The 27032-nt window shown below is 37.5% G+C and overlaps 2 protein-coding genes across 9 annotated transcripts in view; both read left to right on the forward strand.

Annotated features, from left to right (window-relative positions):
• The first annotated feature begins 1219 nt into the window (after positions 1-1219).
• Positions 1220-10119, forward strand: stard15 (StAR-related lipid transfer (START) domain containing 15). 3 transcript variants are annotated; one of them, XM_079631007.1, is made up of 7 exons: positions 1222-1745; positions 4041-4188; positions 4905-5008; positions 7369-7486; positions 8270-8322; positions 9015-9277; positions 9743-10119. In XM_079631007.1, exons 1-6 carry the CDS (start codon positions 1599-1601, stop codon positions 9231-9233), a joined length of 789 nt encoding a protein of 262 aa, XP_079487133.1. In that variant the 5' UTR covers positions 1222-1598; the 3' UTR covers positions 9234-9277; positions 9743-10119. The 3 variants fall into 3 exon arrangements, with proteins under 3 accessions (XP_079487132.1, XP_079487133.1, XP_079487134.1); XM_079631008.1 differs by having other exon boundaries at positions 9936-10118; XM_079631006.1 differs by lacking the exon at positions 9743-10119 and having other exon boundaries at positions 1220-1745; positions 9015-9602.
• Positions 10120-10924: 805 nt separating this feature from the next.
• Positions 10925-27032, forward strand: part of arap3 (ArfGAP with RhoGAP domain, ankyrin repeat and PH domain 3) — a 32428-nt gene continuing 16320 nt past the window's right edge. For 4 of the 6 annotated variants that reach the window (XM_079629983.1, XM_079629980.1, XM_079629982.1 and 1 more), the window contains exons 1-9: positions 10925-11658; positions 21187-22223; positions 22964-23010; positions 23384-23466; positions 23563-23624; positions 24553-24771; positions 25029-25098; positions 26067-26187; positions 26776-26960. In XM_079629983.1, coding sequence (XP_079486109.1) covers positions 21259-22223; positions 22964-23010; positions 23384-23466; positions 23563-23624; positions 24553-24771; positions 25029-25098; positions 26067-26187; positions 26776-26960 — 1752 coding nt within the window. In that variant the 5' untranslated portion in view covers positions 10925-11658; positions 21187-21258. Of the gene's footprint in view, positions 11659-19521; positions 19606-21186; positions 22224-22963; positions 23011-23383; positions 23467-23562; positions 23625-24552; positions 24772-25028; positions 25099-26066; positions 26188-26775; positions 26961-27032 lie in introns of all 6 variants that reach the window. The other 2 variants (XM_079629981.1, XM_079629985.1) reach the window with 1 other exon arrangement.

Raw genomic sequence — 27032 nt, forward strand, 5'->3', positions numbered from 1 at the left:
ATGTTGATCATGGAACAACATTTCTGTCCCAAAATGTAGTCCTTACCCTATCCCTACCCCTAAACCAAACCATAACTTTTCCCTAAAATCAGAGGGAAATGATCGATGAATAACACTGATGTTGAAGCACCTTACTCTGGTTATAAGCCTAAAGTTGACATAAACTGTAAACTTGTCCCTCAAATCTGATTGGTTGATCTGAAAGTTGTTCCAGGATCAACAAAGAAGTTGATCCAGGAACATGTGGTACTTGGTGAAATCACGATAGATAGATAGATAGATAGATAGATAGATAGATAGATAGATAGATAGATAGATAGATAGATAGATAGATAGATAGATAGATAGATAGATAGATTAAGCAGACAGTGTACTGATACTCTAATGACTGGTAGTTCACGTAGTGTCAAAGTTACTTATAGTTAGTAGTATAATTTCTAAAGTGGACTGTCAAAATGAAGTGTTATCGTGTATTTTACTGTAAGTGTTTTTCAAATGAACAAAGGAAGGGGATTTTCATTGTTAAAGCTCAAGAAAGCAGCAGACTGACAGCCTATTATTTGGCACCTGCAATGGATTCCTTAAGACTGACGTTGCTCTTTCCCATGATGTGACTGACAATAGCAGACTGCTTAATTGAGGATGGGCAATGCTTCATATGGATGACTCAACCACTCAAGTTTAGATAAACCACCCAATACCTCATTTCAGTGCACACAAAAGCCCATTTTATTATTAAACTGGGCACCAGAGTTTATGAAGGTAATTGCCAAACCTGAAATCCAAATATATCCTTATTTTATTAACATTCCCTTAACATCCAAACAAAACAACATTAATTTTGTTTTATGACAAATGGAAGTTTAAGGTAGACTTTTACAGTTCATCTGACATTTAAAGGCCTATATTTCTTATAAGGATTAATATTTTTTGGTTGCTGGTTCCCTGAATGTTCTGGCTACGCATTTTACGGGCTTTGAAAGAAATCTGCTTTTAAAATTACACAAAAATAGTGCTTCTAGATCTGATGGGAGATGTTTGTTCAAATCCTTAAGTACTAATCTGTAAAAAAAAAGCATACTTTTACTTTTCGCCTGGACAATATGCTAAAAAAGGAGTAAGGCTGAGAAAAGGTGATAGAGTACGAAACAGTAGACGCTGGATTCAGGCTACACACCTGCACAGGTTAAACAAAACAGGCACGGAAAAGACATCCTTTGAATTGACAAACATGACACCTGATCCGTAGATCATCAGCCAGTCTGACTAAATGAGCTCTTGCAGACTGTTCCACCTGAAAAACGACATGTCAGTAACGTGATGCCTTACTTATATAATGCGTCTCTCCAGTATGGGGCTGATGCAGGACTGAAGAGGATGCTCAAATCCACCTGCTCCATCATACATTAGATACAACACTACATAGTAACCTTATGCGCAGCAGTTAGACTAAACTAAACTAGAAAACGGCTTTTTAGACTAAAACTAAGTGGAAAACGACGATAAGTGGTGTAGACAACACAAACGAGCGGATTAGTGGCATTTATGAGAGGAGCATTTAGCCCTGCAGACACTGATCCACAGCACCGGGAGGCAAGATGCCAGTTCAGATACCGGACGACACCGATTTCTTATCTTTCCGAGAACAATGTGAAAGTCAGGATGGCTGGGTCGCCCGTTTTAACAAAGGAGTAGTGACGGTGTGGTGTAGAGACGAGGAGTGCAAAACTGTGCAGAAACTCAAGGCAAGTGCGTTGCAATGCGGATACTAGTTTGTTTACACTGCTTTCAGTCCACAGTGGAATCCGCGTCTAAAATGCGACCAACTGTAGTATATTTTGCGGTATTAGGCAACATCATCAATGACTTTGAATAGTCATTGTCTGTATATGAACAAATTGAATATGAAATTCGTTTTTGCTTAGTAAACAAAACCTTGAATGCAGTGTATGGTAGCTAGGCGATGGCAAGCTGTTTTAACATGTAGCCTATTCTTTATAAATATATGCTACTTTTACTTTTTTTTTTTTTTAATAGGATACTAGTAATCCAATACAATAGTGACTAGTAGCCTATCTGCTCAATTAGTCACTAGTGGGTCTAATTATTTATTAAATACCAGTAGGCCTACCTACTTTGTTACACAAATTGCATATGTTTGCCATTGAATTCTAACAGGATCTGTGGTTCAGATATTCTCCTCCAACTATTATTCAGTTATTATTCATCTGGTTCAACTCTGATAATAATGAGAAATGTTTCTTGAGAATCAAATCAGCATAAAATAATGATTTCTAGAGGATCACGTGACACTGAAGACTGGAGTAATGATTCTGAAAATTCAGCTTAGCCATCACAGGAATAAATGATATTTAAAAATATATTACAATATGAAATAGATTATTTCACAATATTGCTGTTTTTACTGTATTTGAACAAGTAAATGCAGCCATAGTGAGCAAAATAATCTTTAAAAAATGTCTTACCGTCCCCAATCTTTTTAATGATAAGTGTATTACTATTATTTTTTTTGCTGTTGCTGTAAATGAGCTGGTTTTACATCTGCTTCAGCCTCAACCAGTATGGTGCATGAAATCAAGTAAGTTTTGTCAAAAGTATGTGAAAGAGGGGGGTATACAAAAAGTAGCATGTGAACCAAAGACTTAAATATACATTGCTTGTGGAACAGCAGTATATCAATGTGTGCAGTGCAACAAAAAGGCAGACATTGTGTATAAACTACAGTATATCTTATAAGCTCCTGAACAGTAGCTTTCCTCACAGACTCCAGAACCTTTTCAGAGAAAATCTTAGAGAAACAAACAGAGATATGGTTATGGGCCATTTGCCCAGGGGAAACTCAGCGTACAGTGAAGCAGGCCAGGCCTGACTGCTTCATGATCCACAGTCTCTGAGATGAAAGACAGGTCTCTCAGGAACACACTGCACCCATGAGATGTGCTGAAAAATTAAGAGCGGAAAACTGTGGTAACAGAAGGCTCAGATGAGGAAACCTGAGCCCCTCCTGCTGTCTTACCAGAGTTTGGCTTTTTTTCTGTGTTTGTGTGTGTGTGTGTGTGTGTGTGTGTAAAAGCACTTCTGTTGACCTCTCTGACAATGGCTAAAAGCTGTCCCGATGTGAGGACCTATATGCATGAGGGCTGTTTCAGCAACGTTTCAGGCAGGTGTTGTTCGAATTATTTAGACCCGTTACGGCTGCAAAAATGAAAGAAGATGACAGACCTTCTTCAATAATTCACGCAGCTCTCCGGGGCACTGATGCGTTCTTTTCATGAATAATTGAGCTTTGTAGGCTTTGACGACATTCCATTCATAGAGACTAAATAAAACTTGTTCCAAGGAACCCAATGGCAATGAGGAGGGACTGATCAAGCTGGGGTTGTAGGGGGTTGGCCATAAATTATTAAATGATGCCAGGGAAGAGTTGATTGAGTTACACGGTTACTTGCGTCGCGGAGTCATACAATATCTGATCACATTGCATTTGATGTATTCATGCTTACCTGACCCTCCTCCCAACCCAGGCAGAGTTAAAGGATAAGGTAGCTTCTAGCTATACAGTATACCTGGAAAAAAAACGCAGGTTTCAATCGACACAAGCTACGTAAGCTTGAATTGCAAAAGCAGGCCGACATGTTTAAATTTAAAGCTCCACTGTATCTCTCACTCTACTGAAGATCCTTTTATACTCACTGTTTGCTGTGTCAACTTTTACTCTTTGTGACCTGACATGGCTGAGTCACCCAGAAAGCAGGGCTTTTAAAGATAAGGGAATGAATAGATCGATGTATAAATGGTAGCTGGCCTTTGTCAGCACAGTGAAATGCTTTCATTTTTCATCCGCCCGGTAACAGAATGCATTCAAAATCTGTCAGCACTTTATCACGGCAGCACCAGAGGGAAAACTACAGGAGATTTTTCAACGCTGAACACACTTTGTGAACTTTGTATTCAACTGCAATGGAAAAGTTCTTAAGATTTGAAAGAGTCAATGAGACTATGTCTGTTTTTCCTCTTAGATGAGAATCGTGTGCAAGGACGTGACCGCTGAGACTCTCTACGACGTCTTGCACGACACAAGCTACCGGAAAAAATGGGACTCCAACATGATCGACACTTTCGATATTGGAAGACTGACAGTCAATGCAGACGTAGGATATTATTCCTGTGAGTCACTCCTTTGTCTCTGTGTTAGAACCGAGCACCAGTACACTTTTATTATTAAGCCAATATTTGTGCTTATGAGTAAAACGTTGTGGGTGTTTGCAGTACATTTAATGATAAATAACTTCAATGATAAATTAATTGTTTTTTTTATCATTGAATAATTCTAATGTAGTGCTCTTTGATATACTGTGCATGAATATCAGCAATAATTTATAAAGACACATGGATAAGAATAATTTAAAGCAATAATATAAGAGGAATCAATTGCAAAATAGTGATGAAAGAGTATTAAAAGACATACTTCATACACTCTCAGAAAAAAGGGTACGCAAGCTGTCACTGGGGCTGTACCCTTCTTAAAAGGTGCACTTTTGTACCAAAAAGGTGCATATTCGTCCCGAAAAGGTACATTTTTGCACCGAAAAGGTACATTTTTGCACCTAAAAGGTACATATTCGTGCCTAAAAGGTACAAAAGTGTACCTTTTACAAAGGGTACAGCCCCAGTGACAGCTTGCGTACCTTTTTAAGAAAACAAGAAAATGATGTTTTAAGTTTTCTTTTGAGAACATCTTACATCTTGAAAACAACATCTTATACTACAAGTCTTAGACTTATTGTATACCATATGAAATTATTATGCATTGGTTCAAGTTTACCTTCTTGTCATTTTCATGGTTTAACAGGCCTTTAAATCATGCCCTTGTTTATTTACAGGGAAATGTCCAAGTCCATTGAAGAACAGAGACTTTGTCACCATGCGGTCATGGCTTCCTCTTGGCAATGACTATCTGATAATCAACTACTCCGTCAAACACCCGGTATGTCTGTGTTTGGTCTGGATTGTTCGGTCTGTAGGAGCACTGATTTTATTAAAAATTTTGGCACAACCAACAAATATAGTCCAGCACAGTATGTCAGTTGGTATGTAGGTCAGCTTTCCAGGTCTTGAGTCGCTTGAAACAGAAGAGGCCAGATCAGTGACCACAGTCTGACAGAGGTATCAGTCACGCTGTCGGGTGACCGAATCCCCATGTTGTAATGAATAACTACATGTCTAGCATCAACAGGCTTGTGTCTTCTTCCCTTATCTTCTCTATTTAAAATCTTACTCAAGATGTTGATTTCTTCCTTTTTAAGGGGACCTATTATGCAAAATTAACTTTACTTAGTGTTTGAACATAAATGTGTGTTGGCAATGTGTACACAACAACCCCACCTATAATGATAAAAATCCCCCCACTCCTTTTTTAATCTCCATAAATCATAAGCACTGTCCCAGAATGAGCCGTTTAAAGTTTAAGCGCAATAAGACGTGTAAGAGAACTTTGTTTAATACTCATGTGATGCGCCGTCTGACATCCAGCTCTCTGTGCGCGTGCTTCGGATGTGTACGCTCAGAAAACCATATATCAGAAGTTCACACTCATATGACTTTAAAACTTTAAATACATGAAAAAAACGTTCACGATGACGAAGAACTGCAATGTCACGTAAGCAATACCGCTATAGAGATGATAATCAAAACCAAACTCTTTTTGACAGAGTATCCGAGGCACAAGCTGTACAGGCTCCGCCCTCTTTTGGACAGCGGGTGGGGAGCAGCAGCTCATTTGCATTTAAAGTCGCCATGAAATTAAATTTTACAATTCGGATTTTTATATGTAATATTGGAGTGTTTATTATAAATGATTTATCTGTGCACTTCATTAATTTGAAAAAAATGTATGTACACTTATAATCTTTAATCAAATACTTTACCCTTCCCTCCCCCTCGAAACGACTTCTCTTCTCTTCGGGTCATGTGCTGTGGCGCGAGGGCGTGGCAACTCCCCTCAAACCGTTAGTCTGCTATGAGCGAGAGATGGAGAGGAGGAGCGCTAAAGTAAAACCCTGCCCTCTATTCAATATTCAATATTCAATATTCTGTTTCACTTGGAAATACGTCACAACACTGGAGAAAAGTCGTTTGTAACTTCCGGGTCACAGGGACTTTAAAGATACATGCACGAAAACTGCATGGTTTTCCTTCCACTCAAAAATGGGCATTTACAACATGGTATAATAACATGGTGTGGGGTTTTTTGAGCTAAAACTTCATAGACACATTCTGGGGACACTTATATTACATCTTGTAACAAGGGGCATAATAGGTCCCCTTTAAATCAGAAATAAATCGGTTACTTATACAGCTCTCTTCATTCTGATTGGTCGACCATGGCCATGCTGTGTATCCTTTCATCCGGATAACTGAAACCAGTGTTTCATGCAAACATATTCTGGTGCTATCTTATGTCTTAGTTATCTTTTTTTTTTTTTTTTGTCATATTGCTGGTAAACAATCAATTGCTTGATTGTTTTATACATTGTGCCAATTTTTTTTCCAAAGGCTGGAATACACTACACAACTTTTAAAATCCGAACAGAACACTACTTGCTGATTAGACTATGTAAATGTTTATACAGAGAAAAGGCCGTTTACACAAATGACGGTAACTATAACGATATAGTTCTATAAGGAATAGCAGAGTCCACACCACAACGATTACAGCACAGAGGAACAATATCGTTGGAATCACTTTCACAATGATTTTTCCAGCTGATGGATAATACAATCATTGACAGCCAATCAGAATCCATCCTGCATTAAAGAGCTCGAGCATTTAAAGCAGACATAACGAGATAACTTCAGCGTGTACTAATGATAAACAGAACTATAAAGATAACTATAACTATAATAATGATAACTAGCGTCAATATCAACAGCGGGTGATATTGTTCTGTTTATTCTAGGCGCAGTTTTGTTGTCTGCCGCTTTAAATGCTTGAGCTCTTTGGTGGATTCTGATTGGCTGTCATTGTTTTTATGGTTCATCAGTTGAAAAAAAAAATCATTCTCCAACATTTTTTTATTGTATCTGTGCCATTTTCGTTATTTGTTATGTGGACTCTCTTATTAATTTTTACGTGTGTGCTACGTTGGCTATTTATTAATTTTGTGGGTAGCCATATAATAAGCTTCACTTTAGAGTTTATTTTGCAATAACGACAGACTCCACTTAATACCTCAGCTGTTTAGGTCAAATAATGGTCAGACTGTTTGTATATTTTATCCATTCTGACAAATTTAAACATTCAGTTATTCCCATGAAACTAAATTCTCATTGTTGCTATTTTTTCAGGAATATCCACCAAAGAAGGATTATGTCAGAGCTGTGTCGTTACTCACTGGGTACTTGATCCAATCCAATGGAGCAAACTGCTGTACTCTTTATTACTTGACGCAGGTGGATCCACGAGGTGAACATTTCTCAGTATCATTTACGGGGAAAAATAAATAAATAAATAAAGGTTTCACTTTTACGCTGGAATCACAGTGTCAGATCGCTCCTTTTGGTGGAAAAGTACACCATGAACATGAGTGTTTACTTGACACTTACACTGTTTACAGTTTGAGGCCTGTAGAGTTGTTGCCATATACAAGAACGTCATATTTTAAAGAGCGGTGCAGCTTCATCATGGTGCAAAAATGCATGTGTTTAGATTGAAATTGTATTTCATTTTATGTAATGTCTTATAGTTCTAGCCATATCCATTTTTTTTCTTCTCCGTTCAAGTATGCTCTTGTGCTGTACAGAGTGGGGAGCCAGGAAGCCTTTGAAACTCCTACTTTACACATATTATATGAATTTGCTGATGTCATCTTTTCCATGCTGCTCTGAGCGATGGCTTTGATTATTAATGTCTTCCGTTGCTGTGATGCACCAGCTGTTTGTGACCTGTGGGACAGACACTTAGATTCAGTTTATTGAAGTTGTACAGTAGACTTCAGGGACAGAGAGGCAAAATTACAGTATATACAATGTCCATGAAATGGGTTTATGACATCCGGGTATAAAACACCCCCAAACTTTCATTTTATTTTATTTCCCTAGAAGTGCTGCTGTGCATTTAGGATACAAAAAAAGCATTCAGGGGTGCATACATTTTTATTACATTAATGGTGGTATTTGCATATTATTATTATTTTTTTTTTTACAGAAGAATATATTGTTTTAAAACTTTATCTTGATTTATTTTCAGGATCTTTACCCAAGTGGGTAGTGAACAGAGTCTCACAGTTTGTGGCACCAAAGGTAAGAGCTAAGTCCATCGAAAGATAATATATATTTTTTACATATTTCTTTGATCAATTATTTACATAATATGTGTAAATAAAATAACAGTTCAGCATTCTGAGATTCTAAATTTTTTTTTTTTAAAGAATGATAGCTACATAAACTTTGGGGCTGTTTTTTTTTTAAAAATGTTGTGCTCTTATACAATAATATTGTGTAATATCACTGCAATATTGGTCGATAGTGTATGGCAATTTTTTTTTGCACATTTCAGTTACATATGTACACTACTGTTCAAACATTTGTGGTCTTTTTAATATTTTTGAAAGAAGTCTCATGGTCACCAAGACTGAGCATTTATATAAAATTTATATTTATATAAAAAAAAAACAGTGAAATATTTCTACAATTAAATTATATTCATATTATAACAATTAAAACAAACAGTTTTTAATTTGAATATATTTGAAAAACAAACGTATTCCTTTCAGGTCAAGTTACGGTGCTGATTAATGTTTGCATCACTCAACAGTCAAGCTCATGTTGGCAATAAAAAAATCAGTTTTCCTTTGCTGCCATCTGGTGGTTAGAAATGTGCAGATCATACAAGCTTTTCTGTAATAGCCACAGAATGTTAGGTTTAAAAATAAAAGAAGCACATCAAATGCATGGTCCAGATTATTCAACTTCTTTTCTTCTTCTTCTCACAGGCCATGAAAAAGATTTACAAAGCCTGCTTAAAGTACCCAGAGTGGAAGCGGAAACACGACCCGAATCTGAAGCCGTGGAGGTACCCGGAGCAGAACACGCTGCCCTGCATCAGTGTAGCTGACCTGACGGTGCAGAGAGCAGACTCACTGGAGAACATCGACGAGAGCTGTGTGAATGAGGAGAAGGCCCAGCACCACAGTGATGATGATGAGACCTAAGATAACTCCCAGCGACTCTCCTCGTGTTCTGTGTGCATGTGAAAGTGAGTGTGTCTCATTCTCAGATGAGGATGGTTCCCTTACATTTATTCTATAAATCATACACTCATAACAATATAGTGTTTTTGCAGAGATTTAAAGACCTCCATTCTATGTCCACACACTGAAGAAGGGTCTGGTTGTATTAGACATGTTTAATACTTTTTATAGTCTATGATGAACTCATTCAGTATAAAACGTCTTACACAGTATCAATACATACTCCAGAAGTGAAGCTTTTTTATTACTCTAAGTTTCAGCTCACAATATGAATGTAATTTTATTAGCCTACTTATTCACTACTTACAAAAATAAAGGTTCTTTATTGGCATCTGTGGTTTTTTGAAGAACCTTTAACATCCATGAAACGTTTCTATTCAATAAATGGTTCACTATAATGTAAAATGTTCTTTAGATTACTGAAATGTTCTTAGTTCAAACTTTTTTTTTTTTTTTTTTTTTTTTTACAGTTTATGATTCAAACTGGTTCTTTTAAGAACTGGTCACTGGAAGGAAGGTTCTTTGGGGAACCCAAAATTACTCATCTATAGCATCACTGCGAAAACCCCCTTTTGGAACCTTTATTTTTTAAAGAGTGTATGGAGCACACCTCATTCTGTCAAGCAGTTATATAACTTTAACATTTTTTTTTTCTGTGGTGAGATTTCCTGTGTGAGGTTGCAGATAGCAAGGACTTCCTTAAACGTTCCTTAAAGTGACAAAAATCTGCCTTGAAGAGACCTCAAGGGCTGCAAAAATCAGTTATGTTTATTTGAATCTCTGTGTGCTTTTGACTCCATGGCATTTTTTCAATGTATTGTCTTAAGAATAAAAAGTTTGTATTTCTAAAACTAGTTTTTTTTGGAATTATTTATTTGTATAAACAGAGTTTGTATCTAACAAGTTAAGGAAATTCTATTTAGTATTTTTATACATGACCATTTAGCCACTCACTTTGATACATCTCCGCTTTAAATATTTGTTATATTTGAGTAGAAATGCTTTCCTATTTTTTTTTCTTGGCAATGAGGAAATTTTATTCAAAACGGTATCCTTTTTCTTCATCCATAAATGTACAGCTGGGGACCACTCCTCAAAACCTCTATTGTCTCAGACACTTCCTGCTTCCCATTTGAAACAGTTCCTGCCTACATCAATCAGATTGGGCTGTAGGGGAGAAAAGGAAACTTCATAAGTGAACCCTCCGGCTTTCTCACAACAAAAGTCCTATTGCTTTTGCTGCACAGATCATGCCTCTCTTCAGATTATTTTCATTTTAAACCTAAAAGCACCCTATTGTGAACTTTCCATGACGTCACTAATATATGACAGTTAACGATTTTAACTTTAGGATTTGCATTAAGAAGTGTTAAAATATTATTTAAAAACGCATTATGATATGATACACAAAAATGATAGCTATGATGTTAAAAAGACAAATGAGGACATTTTATTCTAAAAAGGTTTAAAATGACTATTCAATCAAAGAAAATTACACACATGCAAATAATAACATTTGTTAAATTATAACAAAAAAAAAGAAGACCAAATCGATTTTGTCAAATTAAATAAACCTAACTTAGTTAAATAATGTACCAAGAGTGTGAAAATTAAGTTCCCAGGTCAAAATAGTTACCATACACTCACCATTTAATGTTGCCGAGTTTAGCTTACTGTCATTAGTTGTGTTAATTTGTAGGCTAGGTCAAACAGCTAATGTTAATAATAATTAGCCTTAAAGGACTACAATCGTTGACGATTCGTCCGTTCTTGTGGTAACGTTAGCAGCTAGTTGTAGTCTTTGCAACTGGTTAAACGTTTGATTGATTCCTGTGTGTAGTTTATATTGTAGAACAACACGTGAAAGTCTCTTCGCGTAGGTAACTGTTAGGCTAATGCTAACCACAAACCTTATTTTACTCGTAAATCATAAACCGCCATTCTAAAAAAGACACAGGAAATTCCTGAGGGAAAATGGAAAATGTTTTATAGCTGTAGGCTGTTTACACATAATTTCTCCATTAACGCGTAGGCTAATTCTTTATTGTATATGGAAGAACAACTTAACCATTCTTTACGTGGTTAATTGTGTATTTTTTAAACTGTGATGGATGGGCCTAATTACGTGTTTGTGGCCTGGCCAGCGCTATAAGTGAACGAAGATAATCAATCGGCGATTCGGCGTCGCTGTCCCTTTAAGAGCTCAGACTAGTCAGTTCTCAGCAGCAGCGCCGCTGTGCGTGCACTGAGTCTCCGGCATAACAAACACAACTATCAGCAGCTCAGCACTCAAACTTTCTCCAGCACTTCTCACATTACTGGAGTTTAAAACGCTCCGCATCAACACAACGCGATGTCGCGGAATATGTAACGCCATCTAATTAAGGTAAGGCAATCTTTTTACATTCAAACTTATATTTGACAACATCTAACAAGCTGTCAGATAGCAGGCAGTTTTATTCAAATCTGAAGGCTGCACAGTGTGTACAGTAAGTACTTCTAACATGTAACGTTAATACACACGTTTATTATACAACTTTATTTACAACTCGTTTTCATAGTACAGATCTCTTTGTGGTCTGAAATCATCCAAGACCTTGTAAAGAAGAAGGTGGACTGTAAAGTAAAGGTTATTTTTTAGTTAAGGTCGCGAGTTTAACTATTAACGTTACACAGCAGAGTGTTGACTGTTCAGATGGAATTCCATTGATTCTCATGTCAGGATCAGCAGTGCATTCAATCCTCGTGTAGTGCAGTCATGCAGTGTAACGAAAGATTCGCTCTGTAGGGTGTTGCTCACGGAGGAATCCGATACCCAGAGGCTTTATACTCGCTGAATGGCACAGTTTAGTTTAAACTGAATTAGAAACACTCAGAGGTAATTTGCCAGTTCCTTACAGACACAACAACTGTGGGACAGTGGGAGTCTCCAGGGAATTTGCAAGAATAACATGCCATTTTGAAGGCCTCCGCACTCTACAGAAAACATGTTCATTCAGCAAGTGCAAATGCCTGATGTGGAGAAACTCTACGTGTACCCCCTACTTTTTAGGGGAAATTATTACTTTTAAAGTAGCAACAAGTGTGTACTTTTAAATTGTTCGTGTACCCCTGCATATGCCATATGTCTAACTGAGCAGATTCCCAAATGCAGATTAAGTTCTCACAACGTGGACGAGTGTATTAATTATGATAAATCTCTTGTTGCATAATCTGACCTGTATTTCCCTCTGTGCTCTTCATGACACTTGGAGGATGGGAAATATATTCAAATCTAGCAGAGATGTGACCTTTGGAAAATGTTCTAGATTATTCATTTCAAGTGTAATCTAATCCAGTGTTATTATTTTGTATGATTGTTATTGAAATAATACAGACATTTAGGCTAGTTCATCTGATTCACTTTTTTTTCTGTTAAAAAAACAGAAAACAACTTGCTAGGCTGTATAATATAATATAGGCTAACATTCAAAAGTTTGGCTTTGGTAAAAATATTTTTTAATGATTTTTTAAAGAAGTTTCTTATGTTTACCCAATCCTAAATAGAATAAAAACAGTAATATTGTGAAATAATATTACACACTGAAATAACAGTATTCTATTTTAATAAATTTTAAAATGTAATTTATTCATGTAATGGCAAAACTGAATTGTAAAGAAATGCAATAAATAAATAAAATAAACATAGTTGCATAAAACAAACAAATTTAAAAGAGAGAGGAAGTTTGTAGTGAATGTTTTTGCTTGCGTTTTGATGTATGCATGCAATGGCTGCTACAATAGTTGTATATTTCTTAGTTATCTCCATTTCTGTTGGACATTAGTCTAAATTATCTGATTTAAATGTGAAAGCGAAGGTTATCTAGCAGCAGTGTGGTTTCAATGGGGAACTGAGATCTGAATATGTGTTTGAGCAGAGGTCCAGCAGCATATTAAAACACAAGTGTGTTCTGTCATCTCAGCTACGCGGCCTCCACCAGTTGTGAACAATGACGTATTGTGTCACACAATAGTGCTTCACTGTTATTTATACACACCCCCCAGCACACTGCATCCAAAAAGCCTCCTTGATTCCTGCGTTTCACAAATTGCTTTTGACTCTACAGCTTCCACTAATTGTTCGTTCTGGAAGCCCAGGGATGTTTGAGTAGGATATGAGAGGGAAATATGTTTTTCTCGTTTGGCTCCATCATAACTCACAAAGCAGTGCAATCAATGGGTCTTGGAGCATGTTTTTCATTAATGAAAATAAAAACAACAACGAATGATCATGCGAAATAATAATAATGAAAAAATAAAACACTCTCATGAGACCGAATTACACTAGCCAAGGCTTTATTTGATTTATTTGTGAATGTATTCACTTCCTGTGTGCATGCATTGCCTAGATGTACAAAATCTCCAAAGTGGTTTGAATCTCTGGAGACTAACATTTGAAATGTAAATAGTCATTTTCTGCTGATAAAAATTGCTGTTCAGATCGCAATCATTCAGGGCTCGTTCTGTCAGATAAATATGTCCCCTTCTGTTAAGTTCTGGAGAGTCCGTTCCATTCCATTTTGGTTTGAGAGAGTGTTGTTTTTTCAAATAAACTTCCTATGAATCGAATGGGTGGAATTGAAACACCGCTGTTAAATTGTTCCCAAACAGGGCGTACAGTATGAGTTGCCATCACCGTTGGTATTAGTAGGACTTACGACTTATGTATAAATAAAAATGGGAAGACATGCATGAACAACATAAGCAATTCAAAATTAAATGCATGTTTTGCTTGAGTTACTTATTTTTGGGAGACCTGCCAAAATGTCTGCAGACATGAAAAATCTAGGTTGCAGAAATACCAGCTTAAGAGAGCTTAAAAGGGTTAGTTCACCCAACAACTTTAAATTATGTCATCAATGACTAACTCTTAAAAATGGAGTATCACACTCTAAGTATTGATAAAGTGTGTGTCCAATTGGTGTCCTTTTTAATACCATGTTAACATTTTAATCTGAAATGCATCATCATGCAAAGGAACAGTTGTGACCGAAAAGTGTGTGGTAATGTTTATGTCATTTTCTATACAGTGACTGTGTGTACGTTAGAATACTAGCGCAAGTCTTATTTACTCCCTTCATTATGCATCATCACTGGCTTCATTTGGTAATAGTATTTTGAAAGAGTACAGGAAATGCGTATATATGAGTGGCTCTTTTATTGCATAAACTCAATGTGTTTGTTGCTGTCCCCGTGACCATGCAACACCATCTTATTCTGTTAGCAGCTGTGGTCTAGCATTTTGATGTCTGTAAAAAATGGTTCAAATTTCATTTATTTTGATGGTTTCAAAAATCAGATGAGCTTGTCTAGGTTTAGCATGTCAAGGACACAGTCTGTAGATTCTGTGAAAGTTCTTTATAGGTTTTAGTTGTTCTCATTCAAACCAGTTTCTTTTCATGAACACCAGCCTGGCCTCATTGTTTATATATTATTACGTAACTTTTACAGACACAAAACATAAACTTTTGTATGTTTGGATTGATGCTGAAATGTACAATATAGGCTAGATGTATTGACAAAATCCGAAACTAAAACATGATTACGTTTTTTACAGGTATAAAACAACATATTTCAAAATCTTTAAATCATAAATATAATTGTATTGCAATTTCTACCATTTTATAGATTATATTTTAGATCCCTTAACCCTACACCCAAACCTAAACACAACCACTTTTATTGATAGTATAAAACATGTACATGACATATTTAGTAACAGAATACTGTGAAATAAATATTTTGAGCCCTTAATCCCCCTCCTACCTCTAAACCTAACCCTTACAGTTTCTTAAAAAATATACTGTACCGGTATAAATAAAAAACACAGACAAGTGATTACGTTCATTTATTTATTGCCAAAATGTAAACCGCAGTACCAAAGCAGTCCAAACGACAATGTGTTGCATTCTCAATACTCTCTTTAAGTTGTTAATCCTTGAATATCTTATCCCGATCTACTCCGTCAGGACACGCACAACTCATTGAAATGCATATCACCCAAAACACAGCATGTCGCAATCATTGACAAAGGCCCTGTCCCAAATGGCACTGTTAAAATGCACTTACTTGTGGATCTTGCCACCCCATGATCGTGAAGTCCACGAGACCGTTGGGTGTCCCATTTGTCATTGTAGGTTTCAGAAGGGTGCTCATCCCGACAGTCAAAACAACATTGCATCATGAGAGTGCAGACTCGTAGGAAGACTGTGCGTGTTTTGGGTGCCATTTGGGACAAGTCCAAAGCAGGCGAGGGCCAATTAGCCTTTGATATTGCTAATGTAAACTAGAGCTGCACGATTCTGGATAAATTGAGAATCACTATTTTTTTTCTTTTTTCTATTAATCATTTTAAATATTAGCCTAATTATTACAAAAATCACTAATTTCTTCTCATTTCGAAGACTTCACTTGTTTCATTACTGGAAGAATCAGACCTTTAAACAAAATCTCTTGAATGAATGATTCAATGACAGACACATTTTTAACAGTTATTAAACGATTAAAGGGATAGGCCTAGTTCACCCAAAATGTTTAATTCTGTCATTAATCACTCAACCTCCTGTTGTTCCAAACCCGCCAGGCTTTCGTTCATCTTTTCACACAAATGAAGACATTTTTGATGAAATCTGAGAGATTTCTGTCCCTCCATTGACACTTCAAAAACTTCATAAAGGGATCGAGAAACTAATCCATTATGAATTGAGCGGTTTAGTCCAAAATTTTCTGAGGAGACTTAATTACTGATGAACGAACTTTTATCGGATTTTATCAACAATATCTTTGACGGTCTTACAGGTTTGGAACGACATGAGGGTAAATTAATGAAAGAATTTTTATTTTTGGGTGAACTATCCCTTTAATTCCATGAATTAGATGAAATAAGTATTCGTAAATATTTGTACATCTGTGAAGTTTTTCATACACAAATAATTTACGTTTTAGTTTGTCAATAAATATCAATGTTGTACGTTTTAGTGTTAATGCAAATTTACATAGTTTGGTTTTACCATACGTACATTACATATGAATGCTCGTGAGATCACGGTGACCCTTCTTATGGTGTCAGATGGCTGCGATGATCTCCTCTTTGTATCATGCACGTTCTCTTTCTTTCCTCTAGAGTGGGAGAGAGGAGGAGGGTTTTGTTTGAGGGACAGCTGTATCCTGTGTATTCAGTAGTTCGGAGAAAACCCAGATCGGCCATTAAGATAAATATAGTTAGGGCAGGGTGGACAGAGCAGAGCAGGGACACAGTTTTCCCAGCAAAATACATGTTGATTGTTGTTTGAGACGGTGGCCATCTTGCTTTGTTTACTGGCTCAGTCAAGATGTGGAGGATGATTTGAAGATACAGATATGGTGCTGCTGGAATGAGTTGGTTCTAGTGTCCTGCTGGTTGCCTTACCATCTCTAGACCTTCATCTACGAGAACAGGCCTGCCCGAGACCGTCTCAATCTTGTCTGCAAGCGACCCTTCCCCCGGCATCCTCAGGTCACAGCATGGAGGGAATGCGGTCATTAGACAAACACCACCCCGTTTATAGTGCGTCACTCCTCTGCGTCCATAACAGTGCTTTCTTATAAGGCTGTAGGGTGTTGTTTGAGATGGTTACTTACTGGCATAAGTCAAAACAATTATATTTGACCGCTCCTGAATCTTCAAAGCCTATAGAATTATTATTTTTAGACCATTTAATTGTCGATAAATGCAAAAATTGTAAGTCTGTAAGTAATGGCAGTCTGGTTGCTCTGTACCCGTAAATCAAAAACTAATGGCATACCCTTCCTCTACATTCTACAAGCATGTTTTGAGGTATCATTCATGTTTGTCTGAATTCTGTCATCATTTACTCACCCTCATGTTGTTCCAAAACTGTATGAGTTTCTTTCTTCTGTTGAACACAAAAGAAGATATTTAAAAAAATGTTGGTAACCTAACCAGACAGTCGATGGTCATTGACTTCCATATGATTTTTTTTTTATTCCTACAATGGAAGTCAATGTCTTCTGTCATCAAAGAAATGTAAATGTAAAAATGTAAAATCGATTCAAATTCAATGCTAATAGGGAACCTGCTGCAAACATGAATACAAGTTATATGTTTAATAAGCGAGTTTGCCACTGTACTGTTTTGTTGTTGTTGTTTTTTTCATTAAGAATAATAACAAACCTACCATTCAAGCATTTGCACCCAAATTGCAGCTAATCGCTGCATGGGTATTCATAAGCGATTTAAAAGCGAGTTGGAAAAGAGGGAAAAACTCCAATGTCCCAAACCCCCTCAGTGATACCGGTATTACCAGTGTTGTCACACCCGATTACCCGGTGTGAAAATTTCCTCACCGTCACATCCCTAAAACTCATACAGGTTTAGAACAACTTGAGGGTGAGTAAGTGATGACTGAATTTTCATTTTTGGGTGAACTATCCCGTTAATATTATTAGGTTAAGCAATAATATTACTAGTTAAACCAATAATGAACAGATGGAGGTTTTCTGTGCTGTCCGTTGAGTAACAAATCTATTGTCTTGTCTTACGCATTGCACTGTGTCCTGTTGTTTTCCTTTCGTGGCTTTATTTCCCCTTGCAAAATAGTGCCTGTCTTAACCGCACAACTGTAGTACATGCGGTTGCAAGCTAAATCGAACACGAGGAACCTGCACATCAACCCCCAAAAAATGTGGCATAATATATAATGTGGTAATGTGGTTGTGTGATTTCACTCAAAAGAATGTGTGAATAGTACAGCTATTTTGTGTAGGGGTTGAGAAATGCTGCTGTAAAATGGGTAGGTGTTTGTTGCGTTTATAGTCAATTGGTATTAATTTTGAACCATGTGCGCTGCATTAAGTGCAGCAAATCCAAAAGGAAATGAAGGAAATGAAGGAAATGCCACTGCTTGCAAGGGGCCAAAATAGTGCAAGCTTGGTTTTAAAGTTGGTTCTCTATATGCTACTGTTCAAAAGTTTGGGATCTGTGATATTTTTCAAATATGTTTGAAAGAAGTCTCTTATCTCACATTTATTTATATCATAAATACTGCATTAATTAAGTCAAGTCATCTTTATTTATATAGCGCTTGTTTCAATGCTGCTTTACAGAGATAAACGTATAATTTAAGGTAACAGATTGTTTTGGCTTTATAGATAGTGGTTCTTGAATAATGTTATTTTCCAGCTAAAGTTAGTTCTGATTGATTCACTTCCTTCGAAAGGATAATTTGTTATTAATTTAGAGGCCGCTAAGACGACACCGTTCTCTCTACACAGACTTTAAACGCGAACCTGTGAGAAACACTGATGGCGCTCACGTACGCATCAAGAATGAATTCTATAGTTATGTGCGTTTGAATATATGTGCGCATGTTTGTAATTCTCTACAAACCAAGCCTTAAACTACTTGTCCTGCCTATAAATTTGATACAGAATTTTATTTTATTTTATCACTACGGGGAGATACGCGAAATTTCCAGAATGCTTTATCTGTAATTAGAAATAGGCTATTATTACAATTTAAATGAACCGTTTTCTATTTTAATATATTTCAAAATGTAATTTATTCCTGTGATGGCAAAGCTAAATCTTCAGCATCATTAATCTAGTCTTTAGTGTCACATGATCCTTCAGAAATCCTTCTAATATGATGATTTGATGCTCAAGAAACATTTCTTATTATCAATGTTGAAAACGGTTGCTTAATTTTTTTGTGGAAAAACAGTGATATAAATTTTTTTCAGGAACACTTTTGTAACGTTACAAATGTCGAGTCTAACTGTTGATCAATTGAATGCATTATTGCTGATTCAAATAAATCTTAACGATCACTTTTGAATGGTATTGTACTGTAAATAAAATGCCGCATGACAGCGACTTTCATGACACTCAACAATACGTCTTTTTTTGGCTCCACACAAGAATCATCATAATTCAGTATGCAAATAGATGCAACTCAATAGGCAAATATTACAATAACATCACTGCTGGTTACAAACTTTAAGTATAAATGTAAAAAAACCCAGTTAGGACTGAAATGATCTATAGAACAAATTTGAGTGGAGTCTGTAGATTAAGGGATTTGGGCTGAATTAATTGCAGAGGTTTTGTCACTGGTTGGCTTTATGATGACAGTCTTGCTGAAGGGAGTTTTTCTGCATCGCTGCTAGAGGAAAAAAGAAAACACCCAGACCCATTTCTCTCCTTTCCTCAGGTCACACTTTATCAGTCCTCCTCACAAGCTTCCTGCCTCCCCCCTCACCGTGGGATCCGGTGAATCAGAGTGCCTGAGCCAAAGGTTAGCATCCAGAGTCCAGACAAAGGAAGACGAGGATATGACTCATCAACCTTTTTTAACAACCTTCTAACGTCTGCTTTTCTACTCGGACTCAGTTGTTGAGTGAAACAGACCCTGATGACATTATCAAGGCTTTTTAACACGTTTCTGACTTTTATTGCGTTTTATAATTTCGGTGGAGTGATTGATTTATTCATCTCTGCTTGATTTGTACATGCTCAAAAGTACCTCCTATTGAGATGTCCTTGAGAGAGAACAGTGCGAATCCTTTGTGGATTTGTACACCCTGTGATGACAGTTTATCCAATCATCACACCCACTCATCAGGCTCCGCCCCTTTTTCAAGGTCACGAAATGTAGCAGCTCTCTGTCCCTGGGTTTGGCCGTATGGCACTCGTAGCCTTGAGATTCCTCAGCCACTGTTCTCAAGTGCTATCTCTCCATAGGACACACAGTCAGAAATGTTTACAGAAAGCGTTCTCTCCGTCTCACTCCCGAAGTTATGCCATGCCTGCCGAACAAGCTATGCCCCACCCATGTGGATTTTCTCCCAGGCCCACCCTGGTGGAGTCTGTTTTCTCGACTGATGCTAGTTCCCACAATTTTCAACGGCTTTCCTTCAATGAATGGAGGCTTCTAAAAATAGTCCAAAGAAATATGACTTTATTGTCATTCCTTGCATATGCTCTCAGTTACAGCTTATCATGATGTGCAATTCTGCAATATTCCCATGTGTTTCGACTGAATGCTTAGTTTCAAATCATGGTACAAAGATTTGTTTTTATTCAGTCACTGACTTTTTTTGTTCCAATGCAGTGGTTTTAAGCGTCTATAAGCGGGGTCATGGAAATGTCTGGGTGATTCAGTCTCAGCCCGCTGAAAAATGCTTTTTGTCATAAAAGACCATTAACCTCCCTGCAACTATCAGCCATGTCTTTTGTTCATCAAATTTAGAGGTGGACATTACACATTTAGTTTTTTAAGATATAACTTGCCGGTTGTCTTTACATTTAGGCACAATGCTTCTATAATAATAATGATAATAATTATTTTATTTTAATAATTTTAGTGTCAGTACAGTACTACATTAAACTACTAGCCTATACTGTATAATAATGCAGCGGGGGAATTTTTGCGGGTCCTGATAATACCAAATATCTTATGTTACCAGTAAAAAGTGGCCTACATTATTTTAAATATATCTAGCCAGTGAAAGAGTGCAAGCATATTCGTCTAAAATAATTCTGTGTTTTCAGCTTCAGAATCATGAATATTTTTATTCTGGTGTCATTATTGTCCTGTGCTTTGGGTTACCAGCACCTAGTCCAAGCCTATTCATTCCCACCCCCAATGTAAAACAAAATTTACCGTTTCAATCAACAGTACATTTTTTGTTAACCTTTTACCATATGTCTTGGAGTATCGCAATAATATCATATTGTGAGTTCAGTATTGTGATGTGAATCGAATCGTGACATGAGGGTGTCGTTACACTCCTATAATTTACTACGCAGAAAAAGACCTCTTTAATCCACCAAGAATTTGATCTACCTCCCATTAACCATTAACCTGTTTTCTCAGATGAAGGACTGGTGTCGTCTGCTGCTCTTGGCTGGAATTGCTGCTGTTTTGCATGCAGCCTAAAGAGCACCCATGCACACTATGGCAACAATCGGTCCATGCTCAGATGCAGAGGACCTGTTGGCTTCCATCCACCTCGAGAGGTATCTGGACCACTTCCGTCAGGCAGGCTTTCTCCTCGCCCGAGACTTCTGTCACGTGGACAATGTCGCTCTGAACAGGGTGGGAGTCACTGCCACCGGCCACAGGAAGCGTATCCTCAAACTGGTCGAGCACATTCAGCTGATCTGTCAACATCAAAGGAAAGAGTCCTTGCTAGATCGCTGTAATTCAGAGTCCGCTATTCACGAGGTGACCCCTGTCAATGTGGAGCCTCTTTCTCCTTCAAGACATCCTGGCACCTCTTTAGAAACCTTACGTAACAGCTCTGCCCCGAATCTTTGTGCACAAGTGAAGCGCTCATTCTCCGAGCGTAGCACCAGTGTTGTAAAGCCGGTACCAAAACCAAGAACTGTCTTCCACAAACTAAGAGCAGAGAAATTTTCTTTACCAACACAACATGAAGCGGAACCTCGCCGAAAGTCATCTCAGGACCTGCTTGTAATAGTTGCAGAAGATTCGTCCTCTACTGAGTCCAGTACAGACACTGTTGAAACATTTACTGTATCAAAAAACGTCCATTGTGAACCAGGTTTGGGTAATACCACGCCAACCCCAGAGACTGGTGGACTGTTACCTCCAGTGCCCCCTAGGTTAAATCGAGGAATTCCCCCATCCACATTCAGGAAAATGTCGGACCAGGAGCGTCTCAGCACCCCACCCCTCTGCACTCCACCCGACTCCCCCTCTAGTTATCAGTGCTCTCCCTTCACCAACACACCTGGTTCACCTCCAAGTCCTCCCTGCTCAGGGCTAGAGATGGTCTCTAATGAAATCTACAGTGGCACTTTACCAGGCACTCCACGTGTGTTTTGGAGTCGCTCTTTACCCGTTCCCCCTCCGCGCCAAGAGGTCAGCCCGTCCGCTGAAAATCAACGGTAAACTGTTAAGCCTTCAATGAAATGACATTAGGGGCTTTCGCACCGGTGGAACCTTTTCATAGTTCCTAGAACTATTGGCGGAAGTACCCGGATTTTGGTGTGTTCGCACCGGAGGAACTAGGAATGATTTTAGTTCTAGGAACTCCTTTTGGAGGAACTAATTTAGCTCCTACATCAGAGTAAGGTCTAAACCAGCACTATAGGAACTATCCGTGACGTTCGTGTACGCTGATTGGCCAGACGCACTCGAAACACCAGCACCTGCCATTTTAAATGTGTTCATGCACAGATTATAGCCTATAGATTTACTCCACAATCTAACTCTACAAACATGGAAAACCCTGATAGATGGGCCTTTTTAACCTTTACGCTAAGGAGTAAATCCAATGCAACTTTGAGGGGACCAAGCCAAACATGATGTATTTCTGCTCAGCTAGAAACACTGGACGTCAACCACACGGCATACGCTAATACCTTTTTATTTACTGTCTTTCTATGTATAACAGTTCTACTACCTAATAACGGATTAGACAGGACTGTTAGACAGAGTTCCTACTGGCGGTGCGAATGCAACCAGGAAAATGTTCCTAAGGGAGTTCCTAGAACTACCTGGTGCGAAAGCCCTATTGTTTTTGCTGAACATATCAGCATGCCATGCCATTTAATTTCAAAGATTCTGCTGGATTTTGTTTCTTATGACTATCCCTCCACAATTAACTAACTTTCTCCTCCAATAGCACTTTAGAAAAGTCCAACTCAACTGGAACACCCAAAAGAACGTCTGGTAGGTTTATTAACACACAAAGTTTTACGATTTACTCCCCTGAAATTTGTTCCTAACATGTATAAGTTAACTTTCTTACATATATTTTAGTTTTTCTGAACAATGATATACATGCATACATACATGCTACCATTCAAAATTTGGAGGTTGGTAAGATTGTTTTTTTTTGTTTGTTTTTTGGAAAGAAATGAATTTAGCAAGGACACATTAAATCAATCAAAAGTGACAGTAAAGTAATTTATAATGTTAAAAAAGATTTGGATTTCAAATAAATGCTGTTTATTTGAACTTTTTCTATTCATCAAAGAATTGATATTTATTTTAATGTTTTTTATCTTATCCTACTGTTAAATTTTTTGTTCAACTGGCACAGCATCTGCTGAGGATGAAGATGAAATGATCAACCCGTACTGTGAAACTGTCTTCCACAGCAAGCGACAATATCAACATTTAGAGGTGAGAGACTTGAAGTGAGCAAACTTTATTTTAGGGTGAATTTCTAACTTTATGTACTCAAATAGGTGTGTTTTATTTATGGTCGAATATGTTTAGGTTGATGGGACCAAAATTGAGGAAAAGACTACAAATAAAGAGGATAAAACAAGAGATCATGGGTAAGTCCAATTATTTCCATGAAAGTTTAAATTGACTGTTTCCGCAAAAGTCAGCAGAATGTCTGGTATCCCCACAGTGTTATATCCAGCTAATAATTCTAGATTATGAGTATTTCTAAAGAAAGTCATATACTGTACATCTCATTTGGGACGGCATGAAAGTGAGTAAATGATGAGCGAATATTTTTTTTGGGGGGGGGTTGAGTATCCGTTTAAGTCATGTTGATGCCTTAGTTAGCATGATTTAGCAATGTGATCTCCGTAATGTGGTTTAAAGCGATCTGAAATTATCTCATTTCCGTTTTAAAGGAACAGTTCACCCGAAAATGAAAATTCTGTTGTCATTTACTCATCCTCATTTTAAAAACCCTAGAACTTACTTTCTTCCATGAAACACAAACAGAGCAGTTTAGCTGAATTTCCCAGCTGCTCTTGTCTATAAAATGAAAATGGGGAAGGATTCTTGTCCTCATATTACCATATGAAAAAAATAGCATAAAAGTTGTCTATATGGCTCGTGCTATACTCCAAATCTTCTAAATATAAACAAATGATCACATGAAGTGAATCCAGTTATAAATGAAAGACCTCACCATTATTTTCTTTCTGACAATAGAACTGACTAGACTGTGTATATACAAGATGTCGAGTTGGTCACTCAAGACTTACTCGTGTATATTTATTGTTGAAAGCGCCTTTATTTGCCTTTTATGTGTTTTTTGTAAGTCTTCCTTGACTACAAAGCACATTTTCTTGCAATGTCCTGCTTTAAATTATATTAGGCAATATGCTCAAATTCAGGAAGTATATTAATGGACATTACAAAAGTTTTTTAATTTAAAAACATTTAAAAACATTTTTTTTAAATTGAAAGATTTTGTATAACTTGTATTATTATTTTTGTTAATTGTTGTGAATCCTCCCACAGGCAGAACAATCACTCGTGGCTCAAGCGTCTCGATTCTCCAGGCTACTGCACTGTGGGTGAACCCACACCGGGCTCCCACTCGTTCTCCCTCCCTCATAACCTCTGCTCCAGTGAAGCAGACGAGGACCACATCATCTCTCCCTACGCCAGCTTCACCTCGCTGTCCGAGCGGGTGGCACCTATCCTCAGCGGCTGGCTGGACAAGCTCTCTCCTCAAGGGTACGCCCCATCGGGGCTGCTACTCTCCTCTCATCTCTGCATCTCCTGCACGCTCCTCAATGGCTGTTTCTGCTCCCTGTCTGTCCTCTCCGGCCGGTTTGTCATCACTTCACGTGTTGTTGTGTCTCCTGCTGTTTGTTCCTGTCCTCTGCTTGACGTCTTCCACTGTCTAGATTCAGTTCCTCCTTAAATAATTTCAGACATGTGACCTTTGTAATGTAGTTGTTTTTCTCTGACATCACATTTCTCTTTTATAGAAACTATGTGTTCCAGAAACGATATGTGAAGTTTGACGGGAAAAACTTGATGTACTATGGTAGTGAAAAGGTATGATTGCACGAGATCAAACTCAATGCCATCATTCCATTGTATTATTAAAGGGATCATATCATACATTTATCATTCAGTATTTTTTTTACTTTTTCCACTTTTAATGTCAAGGTTTTTACACCAGAACAGTCATAATATTATCTACAGTTTAAAAGTCTTATATGCGCACCAAGGCTGCATTTATTTGATAAAAAATGCAGTAATAATATTTGAAATAGAAATCTTTTGTACCATTATTAATGTCTTTACTGTCACTTTTGATCAATTGAATGCTTCCTCAGTGAATAAAATGATTAATTTCTTAAACATCTGACCCCAAACTTTGAACAGTAGTGTCGTTTTTTCACCCTCCCTCTAATTTACTTTGAAGTAAACCCAGTTTTTGCATGCGTGTACTGCAGGTTTACTGTCAAATATAGTTTTTAACCGCTTGCTCCACCCCGAGCATTGAATAGTGTGTTAAACAGCTGAACAACACTGAATGGATGTTGTTGACGTGTAAAGGCCATTTTACACCAAACGTGGAACAGGAAAGCTGAATGAATTGATGACGAATAGTCTATTTACACCAAGAGCGAAACCTATATTCATTGAGCTGAATGAAAAGCAAATTGCCAGAACAATAGATGGTGGCGATCGACAACCAAATTCACCTGCGTGTTGAACCTTTCAGCTCAGCTGGTCTGGGAAAAGTTGTTACACTTTGTTATCATTTAAGGTTTGCAAGTTAGTTAAGTTTCAATAAATCATTTTTGGGCTGAGTAGAATGGTTCGTGTTCCCACTGTTACAGTACAGCACGCTTTCATAGTAGAATTAACTGATTCATCATGATATATGACCCCTTTAAACACTTCCTGAAGACCCTCAGAATATAAACAATTCCTAAATTCAATTGTGTTTTTCTGCAGATGTCACATATGTTGGTACACTGTTATTCTTAACACAACTGGTCTTTTTCTCTCAGGATGTCTATCCCAAAGGTGTGATTCCCTTAGCTGCCATACAGATGGCCCGCGTAGCCAAAGACAATAAATTTGAGATTGTGACAAGTCACAGGACATTTGTGTTCCGAGCTGATAATGATGGTAAGCGCAGCATTTTTCTACATTGACATTTATGCATTTGGCAGACGCATTTAGCGACTTACGATGCATTCAAGCTATACAGTTAATGCATTTCCTGGGAATAGAACCCATGACCTTGCCGTTGCACTATTGCTTGAGCTACAGAAATGCTTGTTTGCAAAAAAAATTGTAATCTTTTTGGTCACACTTTATATTAGGTGTCCATATGTACTTACAATGTACTTATTGTGTTCATATTTAATTGCAAAAACACTTTTACTGCTATTGAGGTGGGATACGGGTAAAGCTTGGGACAGGTTTGGTGGTATGGGTGGGTTAAGGGAAGGCTCAATAGTATAATTACAAAATTAACTACAGCTGTAATTACATGCAAGTAAATACATGTATGCACACATTTGATATAAGTGCATTGTATCAAATGATTAATTTAAATGTTACTACATAGTAGTTAAAGACGCATATACAGTGGGACCATCTTTTTTTCATGGCTGATAATATATAATTGGAATGGGTCTTTAGAAAGTGTTTTACTACTTGAAATTTAACTAGGGCAAAAGAAACCTTATGATCCTTCTTTATGCCTTGTAGTCCAGAGGAGCAAATGGTGCAGCATGTTGCAGGAGCGAGTCAAAGAACAGCTGGTTTTTGGCCGTCCACGTTTTGGCCCCGGCAGTCACTGCCAAAAGAGCGGCTTCCTGGAGCTTAAAGGAACCAAGTCAAAGATCTATGCAGCAATTATAATGGAGCAGATCTGGTTGTACAAGAGTGAGCAGGTGATTAGTTAATCATGTTATAGTTAATAGTGTTATAGCCATACTACTCTGAATTTAGTACAAGGGATTTGC

Source organism: Phoxinus phoxinus (genome assembly GCF_949152265.1).
Source record: "Phoxinus phoxinus genome assembly, chromosome: 12".
Taxonomy (NCBI): Eukaryota; Metazoa; Chordata; class Actinopteri; order Cypriniformes; family Leuciscidae; genus Phoxinus; species Phoxinus phoxinus.

Coding starts and splice junctions, on each gene's coding strand:
- stard15 (XM_079631006.1), top strand. CDS start 1,599: ATGCCAGTTCAGATACCGGACGACACCGATTTCTTATCTTTCCGAGAA. Junction 1,746..4,040: donor AAACTGTGCAGAAACTCAAG/GCAAGTGCGTTG, acceptor TTTTCCTCTTAG/ATGAGAATCGTGTGCAAGGA. Junction 5,009..7,368: donor ACTACTCCGTCAAACACCCG/GTATGTCTGTGT, acceptor CTATTTTTTCAG/GAATATCCACCAAAGAAGGA.